Below are 14417 nucleotides of genomic sequence, written 5' to 3'. Positions count from 1 at the left end.
CCATTTGCTGCCATCTCTATCAGTTCACAAACTAAGCCAAGTGAGAGTGGTCTTACATTGTCCTTTTTGGATTATGCTACGACCTACTCATCCATTAATCTGCCCATCTGTCCCTCCTCCCAAACATATTTGCTATATTCAAAGGCACAGAGGGCTTTAAAATGTTCCTGAGTGACGAAATGTGCCCTGACTCTCCCAAGTAGACTGTAGGCTTGTCCTTCTTTTGTTTCTCCCTTCAGTGCCTAGAACAGTGCTCACCCCAAGGTTCTGAGTCATGGCAACTACAAGGATACATTAAAGATAGGAGTACAGGATTAGGTGGTAGGTCAGATGCCAGCAGACAACGTAAGTGACAAATTAGAAAGGAGACAGGAAAGAATAGAAAAAAGGAGAAAAGAAGATAAGGAACAAAGAAAGGAAAGGGTTGAGGGGAAAATAATATGTGGTCTCAAACTAAGTATGAGTCAGCACTTCAAGGCTGGACAAAAATAAGCAACAAGACCCGGGGTTCTATAAACCACAGAGAACTGGGAAGCTGATAATTCTGTCCTATCCTGGCCAGGGCTCAGTCTGTTAGAGTGGCCTGTGATAGAGTGAAGAGGGAACTGAAAGGAGAAGGCTAAGAGGGTGACAAGTAGCTTTTCATAGCGATCGCTGAGGACCAGACAAGAGGTACTGGGAGAGTTAACATTACAGCAGGAGAAACTGGCTAAGACCAGTCTTGCAATTTATAGGCTGCTGTGTCAGCAGAGGCCTCTAGAACGGTGTATACACCAAAAGAAGCTGGGCTAGACAGGACACCTTTATTCCTAACTCACAATTCACTGCCACTGAGGAACTGGGTAACCTTGGGCAAGTCACCAGCCCTTTCTGTTACTCAGTTTCCCTACCTAGTTAACTTCTAAAGATGTTTCCTGCTCTAATAACACTATATGATTTGGTGACGACCAATTTCAGTTCCCAAGGGATTGGCGCTGAAGACGGTTTCTTAGGAAGCAGTGGCTGGGCTGCACTGCTGAGGATTCCTGACAGTGGCCCAGGTATCAGCCTCCTTCTGCTAGTGACACAACTGTTGTCATCGCCATCTCTCCTCAGTGTTCCCACAGCACCACAGTCCTCCCACTTGCCCCCACTTCTCCCCACCCACCGTGAAGTCCTTCCATTTTCTTCACTTTGCCTCTTCTAGACCATCCCCACAGCTAGCGTTATAAGAGAATAAACCCTAATGACCTATTACCTGAAATTTTTGTATCCGTTTCTAGAAATGAATTAAGCACATAACATTATAAACATCTGATTAACAACCTACCTCAACTTCCAGACATTAAGCGTCTTGAAGTCAGGGATCACATTTTATTTATTTATTTATTTATTTGCGGTACGCGGGCTTCTCACTGTTGTGGCCTCTCCCGTTGCAGAGCACAGGCTCCGGACATGCAGGCTCAGCGGCTATGGCTCACGGGCCCAGCCGCTCCGCGGCATGTGGGATCTTCCCAGACCAGGGCACGAACCCGTGACCCCTGCATCGGCAGGCGGACTCCCAACCACTGCGCCACCGGGAAAGCCCAGGGATCACATTTTTAAAATTTATTTTTGGCTTCCCCAACACCCAGCAAAGCCTGTCACATGGTTGACCCTGAGTGCAATATGCCTTTTTGGGGGAATGACCTGAAAAACAATAGCAGAGAAGGCCCTCCAATTTTGTCTCAGACCTCCAGCTTCCCTCGCCAGTCCTTAGGAAGTGTATTTTGTCCCTCTTCCTTTCTTTCGGGGAATTTTACTTGTACTATAAAATCCTTGAGTGAGCAGTTCCTCCAAACCCAGAGTCCTAATTCCCAGCTATCCCCTCAAACATGTCAGGGAGTTACTTTCTTTTCTTTCTTTCTTTCTTTTTTTATTTTTAAATGTGGTCCTCTCTGCATTAGAGATTAAGTTGAGTTTTTTTTTTAATTAATTAATTTATTTATTTTTGGCTGCTTTGGGTCTTCGTTGCTGCGTGCAGGCTTTCTCTAGTTGCGGCGCGCAGGCTTCTCATTGCGGTGGCTTCTCTTGTTGTGGCGTGTGGGCTTCAGTAGTTGTGGCATGGGCTCAGTGGTTGTGGCGTATGGGCTTAGTTGCTCCGCGGCACGTGGGATCTTCCCGGATCAGGGCTCGAACCCGTCCCCTGCGTTGGCAGTGGGATTCTTAACCACTGTGCCACCAGGGAAGTCCCAGGGAGTAACTCATTTGGAGACCTTCTACCTAGAGAAGAAACCGTTATAATCTGAGCAGTCCCACCCCAAGTTACACAATTGATATCCTCTCTCCATCTAGTACACTGTACTAGTTCCTCCAGCTAGAAAAATCTGCTCCCCACCCCCAGCAAGGCTTCCATACCCTCATCCTCAGCCTTTTTTCAATAAAGGTCCTCTCCTTTCCTAAGCATCCTTGTTTCTACTTCTAGCTCAGTTGTTCCTCCCTTTCAAGTCCAGATCTGGAGTTCTGTCCCCTTTGCTCAGCCTACCCCTACCAGATCTAGGTTTAGAGCTGTGAGTGAAAGAATGTTGCCTGCCGTATCAGTAAACAAAGGATGTTGCAGCCATCAAGCCATCACACTACAGCACCCCCTCCCCCAGTGGTGAGCCCTGAGGGAACTCAGGATAGAAACAGGATGCTGACCATCAAGCCATCAGCCACTGAAGCCACCCCCAGCCCCAACAGTTTACCCTGAGGAGACCCAGGATGAGAAAACACAGGGTACTGGCCCCAGATAGCTGAGGTGCATATCAAAGGAGTGATTTCAGTGAGCCCAGACTCTTGCATCTTCCCACAAATAGAAGAGTGCCAAATTCCTTAACTTGAGATATCTGGTTTTCTTTAATTAACCGTAATCTTTTGATGTTCTGACAACCTGGTCTTTGTTGCAAAAACTCCTATATATCCTGGCTCCTCCCTTACCTCTTCCCGGCAGTCTCTCAGAGCTACTTGAGAGACCGTGTCCCACGCTTAAGTCCTCGGTTTTGTCCGCCAAATAAAACGTAATTCTCAACTTTTAGATTGTGCTTTTTTTTTTTTTTTTTTCCAGTTGACAGAGCCAACCTCCTCTCTGGTAGAGGGTTTCCATCTTTAAAAACTGCACCCCGGAGTAAGAAACTTTACTTGGTGACCCAGTACACACACCCATGTAAGTCAAACCCGTTTTCCCATACAACATTCCTTTTATTTATTTATTTATGGCTGTGTTGGGTCTTCATTGCTGCGCTCAGGCTTTCTCTAGAGCATTGAGCGGGGTGTCTACTCTTCCTTGCGGTGCATGGGCTTCTCATTGCGGTGCCTTCTCTTGCTGTGGAGCACGGGCTTCAGTAGTTGTGGCACATGGGGCTCAGTAGTTGTGGCTCACCAGCTCTAGAGAGCAGGCTCAGTAGTTGTGGCGCACGGGTTTAGTTGCTCCGCAGCATGTGGCATCTTCCCGGTCCAGGGTTCATACCCGGGCTCGAACCCGTGTCCCCTGCTTTGGCAGGCGGACTCTCAACCACTGCGCCACCAGAGAAGTCCCTTATACGACCCTCTTGCTGAGTGGAAGTCACAGTATTTTCTACCCCCTTGTTTCAGTTATCCCCACACACACACACTCCCGCTAATCGGTTACAGCTAATTTGGCTCTGGGGAACACTGAGTCTTGGCGCATGTTTGCAAACTCTTCAACGGGGCTGGTGTTCCTCTATCTCAGGGCCGGAGGGTTTGGAGCGCCGCCTGAGGGCAGGCCCGCCTTTCCCGCCTCCTGGGAACAGGCGCAGGCCCAGCCCCCGCCTGAGCCCCACAGGTGCCCCATGGGCCCCTCCCCGGGCCGCACCCGGGAGCCGGATGGGCTTCGGGGGAGGGCCCCGGGGCGCCACCGGCTGGGCCTCGAGTGGGCCTTGCAAGGGTCTCCGTGAGGGCCCAGCGCCCTGGGCCTCAGGCAGCCTCGGGCAGCCCAGGGTGAGCCCGAGGCGGCGGCGGGGCGGGGTGTGCGCCGCGAGGCCCGCCCGCCCGACCGGATGCGAGGCATGCCGGGAACCTCGCTTCCTCCTCAGGGGCCCAGAGAAAACCACAGGGCTCCGGGCCAGGGCCTGCTGTCCCTGGGGAGCTGGCAGGATGGCCGAGGGCAGGGCGAGCGGCGCCGCCGGCCTCTTCGCCAAGCAGGTGCAGAAGAAGTTCAGCAGGGCCCAGGAGAAGGTAGGCAGCCGGGAGCCGAGGCCGAGGCTCCGCGGGGCGACCGGGGCGTGCAGGGCGCTCGGGGCCGGGAGGCTGGGCCGCCCTCAGGGGTACCCGAGGTCGGGAAACGCGAGCGGGGACTGGGTTTCCATTGCAACAGGCAGATTTGAGAGAAAGCAGAGCCTTGCCTGGTCTTGGGTAGGGATGGGGGAAGCTGGGAGACGCTTCCCACGGCCTCTCTCAGGAACCTTAAACAACGCCCAAGCTGACCCAGAAAAGGGGAAAGAAAGGAACTAACGTTGGTGACTGCTGTGTAGCAAATTTTGGCCTCGCAACCCAGCGAAGGTGGTATTTTTTACAGATGATGAAATTGAAGGTTCAAAGAGGGTCATTTCCCAGAGTCATAAGGCAGTACTGACCAGCTGGCCTGCCAGCGAGCATCTCCCGTTAGCTGGGACCGGGAGTCCAGGAGGACTAGAGGAATTCTGCCCGATTCCCTCTGTACCTGACCCGGCCTGGCCGCGGGGTGTTGCTTAAGCTGATGTAAGCAGGAGCCCGTATCTGCTTCCTGGGCCTCGCTTTGGCGTTGGAGAGTACCCTGTGCAGGGTGGGGAAAGAGCACTTCTTCTTGCATTGTATCCTCGGGTAGCTGTGGGTGGCCCTGCTCCATCTAGGTAGGCTGTCAGTACGTCCGTCTATGACTTGCCCACCTACAGAGATGGTGTGGACGCTGCTCCGCACACTTCAGTGGCATTACTGTTTCTACCCGTTCAGAGTATTTTCTTTGCTTCTAACCTGAACCCCTGCTCTCCACCCACCAACACTCTGGTAGGTGAGATGGTATGGGTAAATGAATAGGCTAGAAGAAAAACCGGAGGGAGAGAGCGATAAGGACCTGGGAGAGAATTTTGGTTTTCTGAGACTTTGTGGTCTCAGAAACATTTGAATGAACACCGTATGCTTAAGAATTTAAATATTTGTATCATCTTCCAAAAGCGGAGCACTAGCTTGAGTGCTGGGAAGGATTAAAGGCAGCCAGCTCTCCCAAGTGGGATTATCAACAGAGAACTGATGGCATATAGATGTAGTGCCTATGTTTAAGAGGTTCACAGTGGAAGGGTAGGGGGAATGTGTGTGTTTTTTCCCCCGGTCTTTGTCTGAGGAAGCTGGGGTCATGTGAAAGAGCAGAGGAAAAGGAAAAGATTTTTGTGTGGCTAGGCTTTGTTACTTTACCCTAACTTCACCTTGATCATGGTTTCAGTCTCTCCAAAGGCTGTCTAGTTACAAATCTGACAGTGTTCAGAGCCTGTGGGAAGGTCTAGTTAGAAGTGGTTTGTGGAGGAAAAGGAGGTACTAGAGAAGAGAAGGCCAGCTACTCTGTGGGTTGGAAAAACAAAAAGAAATCGCCGAAGACCAAAAACTCGTGGGTAATAGTTACGTTTAAAAGACACAGCAATTGATCTTACCTCACTCTTTCACCTGCCCTCATCCAGCCTATCAACACTACGCCCTTGCTTTGAGATTTCTTTCCTTTTTTAGCGTGGGCTCCGAAGCCTCAGGTAAATAACATCCCTGCTCTGAGCTTCAGATTCTGCCTCTGTAAAATGAGAAATGATGTTCAGTGATTTGGAAACTCAGTTTGGTGAGGACACCAAAGTGAGAAGGGGAGAGGGCGCCTCAAACCTCAGAGTCAAGTATTTCCCAAAAAGAGAACCAGCTGCCCAGGTACACCCTGTTCTTTCTTCCTAGTCTGAACCCTGAGAAAGCAGAGAGAGGAGCAAACTCAAATCTGCCCTGAGGAACTCCCAGGTTGTTGCAGAAAACAAAGAGATACTCTGAACCCAGACTTAGACACAAAGGCAGACACTGAACTTCGAGCTGTACCGCTGGCACCCGAGGGGTAGTGGATGTTGCCTGGATAGAATGGGAATGGCCTAGGTTTGGGAGAAAGAGCTCAGCTCAGCCTGCCAGAGTTTTTGAGTCTTGGGAAGTTATTGAAGGCAAGATAAAGAGGGAGAATGTTATCGTCAAAAGAAAGGACTCACTGGGACACTGCAGTTTTACTATAGGCAGTTGACTGTAATCATCTGAGTAATATGTAACAACTAATGTGTCAAATATCAAGTGCCAGCTATGGACAAAGCACAGGAATATAAGAAGGACGTGATATCTCCCTTTATGGAGCCCACATTCTTGTGATATGATCTCACTTCATCTTTTCAACTCTTTGAGCATGCTATTAGTATCCCCACTTTAGAAATGAGGAAATGAGTCTCAAAAGAGATTGGTAAGTGGCAGAATTATCACTGAAACTCAGGTGTCCTGCCTTAGGATCCCAATCGCAGGCTGCTCTCTTTACAAGTTTCCTGAAAAACCACTCTAACATCTGTGTCTCCCCACTTCCTCCTGTGCCTGCCCACTTCCTGCTGATCTCGAAGGAGCAAACCTAGGAGTGAAGGTTTGGGGACTGTTAAACACAATGGAGATGAAGCATTCTTGTTTTATTTTCCAGTTCCTACTCAGACTCAACAGGAGTCTGGCTTTATTGTGTCTTTACAGTATGGTACATCTTCACGTTTCAAACTAATACTTTCACCATCTGTTTGTGATTTCTCTGTGGCAGACTTCTCAGATCTCCCCCAAGAAAGGGCATTCATTGTTTACCACTCCTTTGTTGGTCTTTTCATCTGTTGACTTTTACGCAGCGTGTATCCCAGAGGGTTCAATCAGCAATATTTACAGAAAAACTCCTTTGTCCGAGATACTGGGCTGGACCCCGGGAGGGAATTTAGAGATAAGCAAGAGGCATTCTTGCCTGCTAGAAGCTTACAGTCTAGTTGGGGGTTTTTGTTGTTGTTTGCTTTGTTTGTTTAAAGTAAAATAAGTGACCTGAGAGATCTGCTTGTCCGTGGGAAATTCAGAGGACAGAAGAATTGAGAATAGAGGGAGGTTTTGTAGTGAAGGCTGAATTTGAGATAGGAATCATGGCTGATTAGTAGTTCCTCAGGCAAGTGGTGAGAGAGCAGTCCAGCTGAGGAATGCCAGCATGAGCAAGGCGTGGAATGTGGAAATCCTTTTAGGCGGAATAGGGAAAAATGCAGCTGAGCTGGAGCTCAGGGAGTGGTGGGAGAAAAGGCTGGAAAATATATTAGGGCCATATTAAGGAGAGCCTACTTTAGAATATATCTTGAAAATAAGGGTTTTTTACATAACTACAGTATTACCACATCTAAGAAAAAATTTTCTAACAAAATTCCATAATGTCTAATATCCAACCCCTCTTCAAATTACTCCAGTTGACAGAATTAACTAAAATATAAAACATGTCTGCAGTGATTTTTTTTTTTAAGCTTTATACTTCCACCCCAACCTACACAAAAATTAAAATAGGTCAATGAACACTGGAATATTCTTCACCTGTTTCACCAAGTGTTAACATTTTGCCACATTTACTTTCTCTCTTGTCCCTGCTCTTTCTCTTTAAATAATCTGTATTCTAACTACTCATCTGCTAGGCCAGGCAAACTGGGGTGAAATTCTCAGTGCAGGACTTTAAGGATTGGCATTATATGAGCTTTCATTAGTAAATAATCCGAAGGTAGAATTATTAATTCTTTCAACAGACATCTGTAGAGCATCCCTACATCCTCCTTCCTCAAGGAACTCTAGTTGAGGAGGAACATCTACAACATAGTGTAGGTGCCCTGACACATGGCCCTCTTGCTTAAGGCAACAAATACTTTGGGCCCAGGGCATTGGGTTATGTTTTCAGGGTGATCATAGTCATCTTTTCAGTTTCAGAGTTGAAGGTGGGAGTGTTCCCTCAACACACACACTCCCACACCCTCCAAGCCTTTTTGCCTTGAGCCTTTTGGGGTTTGGAGATATTGGTCTGCTCCAGGGTGTGCCACATTGACTCTAGACTGAATCGACACCTCTCTCCTTTCAGCACCCCTCCCCGCCCCCCCAGCAGAAGAACCAAGCCCCAGTCAAAGGAAGGGAGGGGTGGCAGGAAGGAAGTGAGAGCTGCCATTACCACTAAACAAGGTGGTGTTGCAACTTTCTGGTAGAGGAGGGTGTTTGGTTGGGGGCAGAGGGTGGAGCCTGGGAAGATGAGCGGCTCTGCACACCCAGGGCCGGCTGTCAAGTGAGGTGGAGTAGAGAGACACAGACAAACACATATGGCTAAACTGAAAAGGAAATAAAGACAGGTATTTATAGGGAAGGGAGTGGAACTAGACACAATGATAATATTTGTATTAAGTACTCACCATAGGGCAGCACTGTGAAAGCAATTTATGTGTATAATATCATTTAATTCTCCCAACAACTCCAGGAGATATTATTATCTTAGTGGGGGAAAGGGAGTTCTGTAAACTGAGGCTCTAGAGTTGAAGTGATTTGCCCAAAGGCTTATAGCCAGTAAGCGGAAAAGCCAAGATAGGGGCATATATCTGTCCCACTCCAGCGACCTTGAGCTTAACCACCATAGAGAGAGCTCCAGAAGTGAGAGATGTTAGCCCCAGGATTAAGAATGGAGACACCTTAGTCAGAGTCTACATAGAGCCGGTCTCACGCCCAAGACCTGGGCGCTCTTCCATAAGATTCAGAGTCCTTCGCAATGAGACTCCAATTCCCTTTCTAGTTTCCTTACCCATCACTCCCTATAACACACCCTAAACCAGTCATGCTGCACCATCTCATGAAACTGCCATGAATTTGCATACTCCTGTGACTTTGCTGATGTTATCTTTGCCTGAAATCCTCTTTCTATCCTCACCCTTTTTACTTTATTTCAGTCTAGCAAAATCTTTTTTTTTTAATATTTATTTATTTATTTGGTTGCACCAGCTCTTAGTTGCAGCAGACGGGCTCCTTGGTTGCGGCTTGCCTGCTCCTTAGTTGCAGCATTGCAGGCCCCTTAGTTGTGGCACACAGGTTCCTTAGTTGTGGCATGCAAACTCTTAGTTGCGGCATGCATGTGGGATCTAGTTCCCTGAACAGGGATCGAACCCTGGCCCCCTGCATTGGGAGCGCAGAGTCTTATCCACTGCACCACCGGGTAAGTCCCTAGCAAAATCTAAATTCAAGGCCCAGTCCATTGGTTCCCTCCTGTATCAGTCTCACTCTCCTTCCTGTTGTAAGTATTAAGTATCTATTTGCTGGATACTGAGAAATACAGATAAGGCAAGTGCCCAATCCTCAAGGAACTCACAGTTTAGAAGGAGACATAGATAAATGCAAATAATAAAATAGTAATAGGGGAATTCTCTGGTGGTCCAGTGGTTAGGACTCAGCACTTTCACTGCTGGGGCCCGAGTTCAGTCCCTGGTTGGGGAACTAAAATACACCGCAAGCAGTGCAACATGGCCAAAAGAAACAAAAAAACAAAAACAAAAACCAGTAACAAAAGTGTATACAGGTACAGAAGTTGTAACTGCTTAGGAGGGAGCGATTTAGCTTGATTAATGGGATGAAGTAGATGTGATTAAGTGTCACAAAGGATATAGAGTATGAATTAGGTCTTTTTAGACAGTTGGCTGATGATAAGGTGAGGAAGAGCATTCTGGAAAGAGGGCATTGGGTTATGGGTTTATTTAATATAATACTCTCCCCCATGCTGAAAACCACTGTAAATAACAGCATCTACAGCAAGCAACAGTATGGCTTATTAGAAAACTAAAGAAGTGTGAGAGAGAGAGACCGGTAGGAAGAAGGAATGCTGAGAGCTGAGGCTCAATGAAGGGTCAGATCATTGAGACCCATATGTATGCTAGAGTTAGAACTATAACTTGTAGATACTTTTTTTTGGCTGCATTGAGTCTTCGTTGCTACACATGGGCTTTCCCTAGTTGCGGCGAGCGGGGGCTACTCTTCATCGCAGCGTGCAGGATTCTCATTGCGGTGGCTTCTCTTGTTGCGGAGCATAGGCTCTAGGGCACACGGGCTTTAGTTGCTCTGCGACATGTGGGATCTTCCCGGACCAGGGATCAAACCCATGTCCCCTGCGTTGGCAGGTGGATTCTTAACCCCTGTGCCACCAGGGAAGTCCCATATTGGGCATTTAGTAAAAATCTGTTGAGCAGATGAATGGAGAATCATCAGAAGGTTTTAAGCAGCAGCATGATAGACCAGGCCAGGTGGAAAACAGTGAAGGCCTGGACTAAAGCTGTGGCAGTGAGACTGGAAATCATGGGATGGTTTCCAGATGGTGAGGAATTCCATGAAGGAAGTGAGAGAAGTAGTTGAGGGCAGCTCCTGATTCTGACTTGGGTCTGGGGGATGGTGGTGCCTCCTTCCAAAATGGGGTTACAGATACAAGAGTCAGGGTCTTCCTTGTTATAAGTGAGTGTCCCCTATGAGAACAGGAGCTGTGCCTTTCTCATTTCCATGTCCTTTGCATGAGCACTCAGATCAGTATGATGGTTGGCTCTCCCAATCCCAGGGGAGAGGAGATCAATATGGACAGCCCTCACTTCTAGCTGAGTTTCAAATGCATTATATCAGGGCTTCTCAAAGTTTTCCACAAGGGCCTTCAGAAGAAGAGAGTCTCCTGCTCGCCTCTCTGACCTCATCTATCTAAAGGAATCTGCTGCTATGGCTGGAAGAGGGTCTCTCAAGTAAAAAAATGTCTTCAAGCCTCATGTTTTACTTTAAAAGCCATGCACATTTTACATTCTTCTAATTAATTCTTGTTTTAATATAATACTCTCCCCCACGCCGAAAACCACTGTAAATAACAATTTCATTCCAGGAACGTATACCTTATTTATTCTGGTCTTTATATATACCCCCTAGTACACTGCTGCGTATCCCCAGGAGTACCCCAATTTGAGAAGAACCATAAAACATGATTGATTTTTCAGCAACGTGCTATATTTCTAATTCTGTTGGGCTGATGTGAGTACATCCCTTAAGTTGCACCTGAGACTCTGAGAGAAGCCAGGGTCAAATGAGGCCAACAGTTAAGAGAGACTTGAGTATAACAGTGTGGACCTCTCTGATTTATATCCCCAGGTACTGCAGAAGTTGGGGAAAACTGTGGAAACCAAAGATGAACGGTTTGAACAAAATGCCAATAACTTCTACCAACAACAGGTAATCTGGAGGGTGGGAAAGGGAAGCTTGGAGGAAGAAAGAAGATATGAGGGCCGATTGGCAGAAGAACAGCAGGTTCTGCAAATCAGCAAGCATCCCTAGTAACCCATCCCCCCCCCCCCAGGGGGACCTGCTGCTTATCCTTCTCCTGGGAACCACAGAAAATTACCTTTCCTGTTCCTGCTCACTCTGGGTTTAGGGGGACAGACGAGTGTTCTTCTTTTCTCTTGGTGGTTCCCCCAGGGTACAGTGACATCACCAGGTCCTTAGACAAAATCAAAACAAGTCCCTGTCACCTTAGTTTCTGGCTTACTGTCTTCCCTAGGCTGCCTCTCTCCCACCCTAAGGGTCTTCTCATCTCAGTGGCCCCATGTTTTGTTGCCTCTTTGTCCACTGCATCTACCTCACCAAAGCCATTTATTCTAAAACAATACCTCCATCTTTTACCTGTCATTCTCACCCAAATCTCCTGTTCTCACTGTTCCTTCTGTCTTCACTGGATGTTATGGGTAATTTTATGTAGAAAACTTACTTGAAGAAGTGGATAACAGGTCACTGCAGCCAACTCTGAAAATTCTATAGTACACATGCAATTGGAACAAGAAAAAAAATATAATTCATATATAGTAACATTAAAAAAAAAAGAAGTGGACAACAGTTGGTGGCCTGCAAAAGGGGAGAGGCAGCTGGCCAGTCAGCGGGCCTTGGAGAGCCGTGTTTCCAGAACTGCTGGACGTGACACCCTCTCCAGACCCAGCATGTGAATGCCAGGTGGCTGCCATGAACTACGGAGCCATGAGGATCTACAGCAAAGGACATTTCCAGGGTGGAGTTCATGTCAAAAATGAAAAAAATAGCCGTCTTTAAACTCTGAAAACTGATAACAAACCAGAAAAATCCAAAAGTAAGCCACTTTGGGGAAAAGTATTTTACATTGACTTACCTTCTGCCACTGTATCTGAAAAACTGCCAAAGGACATTAAGGATCTGGGACGGCGAGTTGAAGAATTTCTCAGTAAAGGTATCAGTTATCTTATTTCAAATAAAAAGGACAAATTTCTCGTGTACCAAGCCCTGAATTTGCGTATAGTGCAGAAACCACTTCACCTTATTCTAGCCATGATGGAAGTTCATTTGAGTCTCCAGATTCAGTGTGTTTGATCAGAGGAAAATTAGTGGTTGAAAAAGCTAGAAATGACCATGATTTTTTTCCTTCAAATAGTATATTATCAAATGCCTTGTCATGGGGAGTAAAAATTCTTCATATTGATGACATTAGATGCTACATTGAATAAAAGAAAGTATTTACTCAAGAAATCAAGCACTTCTGTAAGCGATGTGGGGAAAAGAATAGGTATTGGTCCACAAAAAGCAAGAACAAGTAGACTCAAAAAGCCTTTTGTAGGGCAGTGGTTGAGAATCTGCCTGCCAATGCAGGGGACACGGGTTCGAGCCCTGGTCTGGGAGGATCCCACATGCCGCGGAGCAACTGGGCCCGTGAGCCACAACTACTGAGCCTGTGCTCTAGAGCCCGTGCTCCGCAACGAGAGGCTGCGACAGTGAGAGGCCCGTGCACTGTGATGAAGAGTGGCCCCCGCTCGCCGAAACTAGAGAAAGCCCTCGCACAGAAACGAAGACCCAACACAGCCAAAAAAAAATTAAATAAATAAATAAATAAAAAGCCTTTTGTAAAGGTAGAAGATATGAGCCACATATTCTAAGTGAGCAGCACAGAAACTTTGCACAGAGTAATCACTATCAAGTTGTTGATGGTATTGTATCTAAGTTAGTTTTTGATTTTGTGGAATATGAAAGGGACATGCCTAAAAGAATAAAATACAGTATTAGATCCATTTCTCCGATTACTGCAACTGTCCTGAAAAAGCCTGAATATAAAGAAAAGCTAGAATCGCAACATACATCTCAGACTTCAGGGAAAATAATGTACAAGTGATTGAGCAGAGTTTCCTGTATAAAGAAACCCAGGAACCTGAACAAAATGTGTTTATTTCAGAACATATTCCCTACTTTTCCAGTGAATTGAGAGGGCTTGATGAGAAAACATCTAATAAATGTTCCATTTTAAATCCAGCCGAAAATGACATGAAAGAAAATTTTACACATCTACCTCCACATAAAAATGAGCAGGAATGCATTCCTGACATTTCTGAACAGAAATTAATTATACATGAAAATGACTTAGAAGTAAGGGCAGATCATTATCCATGTAGGCCACAGACATGTATATACATTTCTAATGTCAATATGGATAAGAGCATCTCAACCAAAACAAAAGTCAGATGCTGTGCATTTCCCAGCACAGGATCTGAAGGAAAAGGACCTTCATTCAGTATTTGGTCATGATTCTAGTCTGTTAGCAATAAACAGTTTACAGGAACATCTAACAGTTCAGGCAAAGACTCCATTCCAGAGTCCTCCTAGGAACCCAGTGAATGTGACATCAAGAATACAGGTAGTTTACCTTCTGGTAAAATCCACTGGAGAGTGAAAATATTATAAGGAAGAAAAATAAAATCTGGAACCAAATGTGGCGTTCGATAAGAAGAGAACTGAACTTCTTACTACGCAAGAAGAAAACAATCTGTAGTTCACCACTACAATCTCTACTGAACTTATTTCAGACTAGTGAAGTCAGAATTTTTAGATTTCACAAGCTATGCTGAAAACAGTGGTATATGTGATATTTTAGATACTTGGGAAGAGGGAAATTCAAATAATCTGTTGTCAATGTTTTTCTCTTCCCTTTCAACCTGTATATTTACTGGCTCTTGACTTAAATAGCTTTCAGAAGTGATGAAGATCATATTCTTGAAATTTTTAAAATTTGTATAAAAATTCTTACTTTTCTTTTTGCCAAGTTTGTTTACAGACCCAAATGTAAATATTAACAATAAAGGTGATGTTTGCATTTTTCTGCAGAATTCATTACCTGTTACAGAAAAATTATAGAATAAACTTGTGGCTCATTTTTTAAAAAGGGGGGAAAAGAAGTGGATTACAGAGGTTTAGGATATTGACTTTCCACCTCTGTGTGCCAGGCATCACATGTATCTCATTTAATTCTGACATGAGTCCTGGAAATTGGATCCCCTCTTTATAATAGAAGGGAGTTAGTTATTAACTTA

General features: G+C 46.0%; 1 protein-coding gene and 1 pseudogene across 2 annotated transcripts in view; both read left to right on the top strand.

Annotated features, from left to right (window-relative positions):
- The first annotated feature begins 4085 nt into the window (after positions 1 to 4085).
- Positions 4086 to 14417, top strand: part of BIN2 (bridging integrator 2) — a 33721-nt gene continuing 23389 nt past the window's right edge. The window contains exons 1-2 of the mRNA XM_082850570.1: positions 4086 to 4194; positions 11191 to 11271. Coding sequence (XP_082706696.1) covers positions 4114 to 4194; positions 11191 to 11271 — 162 coding nt within the window. The 5' untranslated portion in view covers positions 4086 to 4113. The remainder of the gene's footprint in view (positions 4195 to 11190; positions 11272 to 14417) is intronic.
- LOC309968271 (protein DBF4 homolog A-like) lies at positions 12052 to 14064 on the top strand (annotated as a pseudogene). Its single transcript has 2 exons — positions 12052 to 12680; positions 12970 to 14064. The product of its transcript is annotated as a protein DBF4 homolog A-like (transcript).

The sequence above is a fragment of the Leucopleurus acutus genome (assembly GCF_964270905.1).
Source record: "Leucopleurus acutus genome assembly, chromosome: 11".
Lineage (NCBI taxonomy): Eukaryota > Metazoa > Chordata > Mammalia > Artiodactyla > Delphinidae > Leucopleurus > Leucopleurus acutus.
This window is presented reverse-complemented; position numbering and strand designations above follow the sequence as displayed.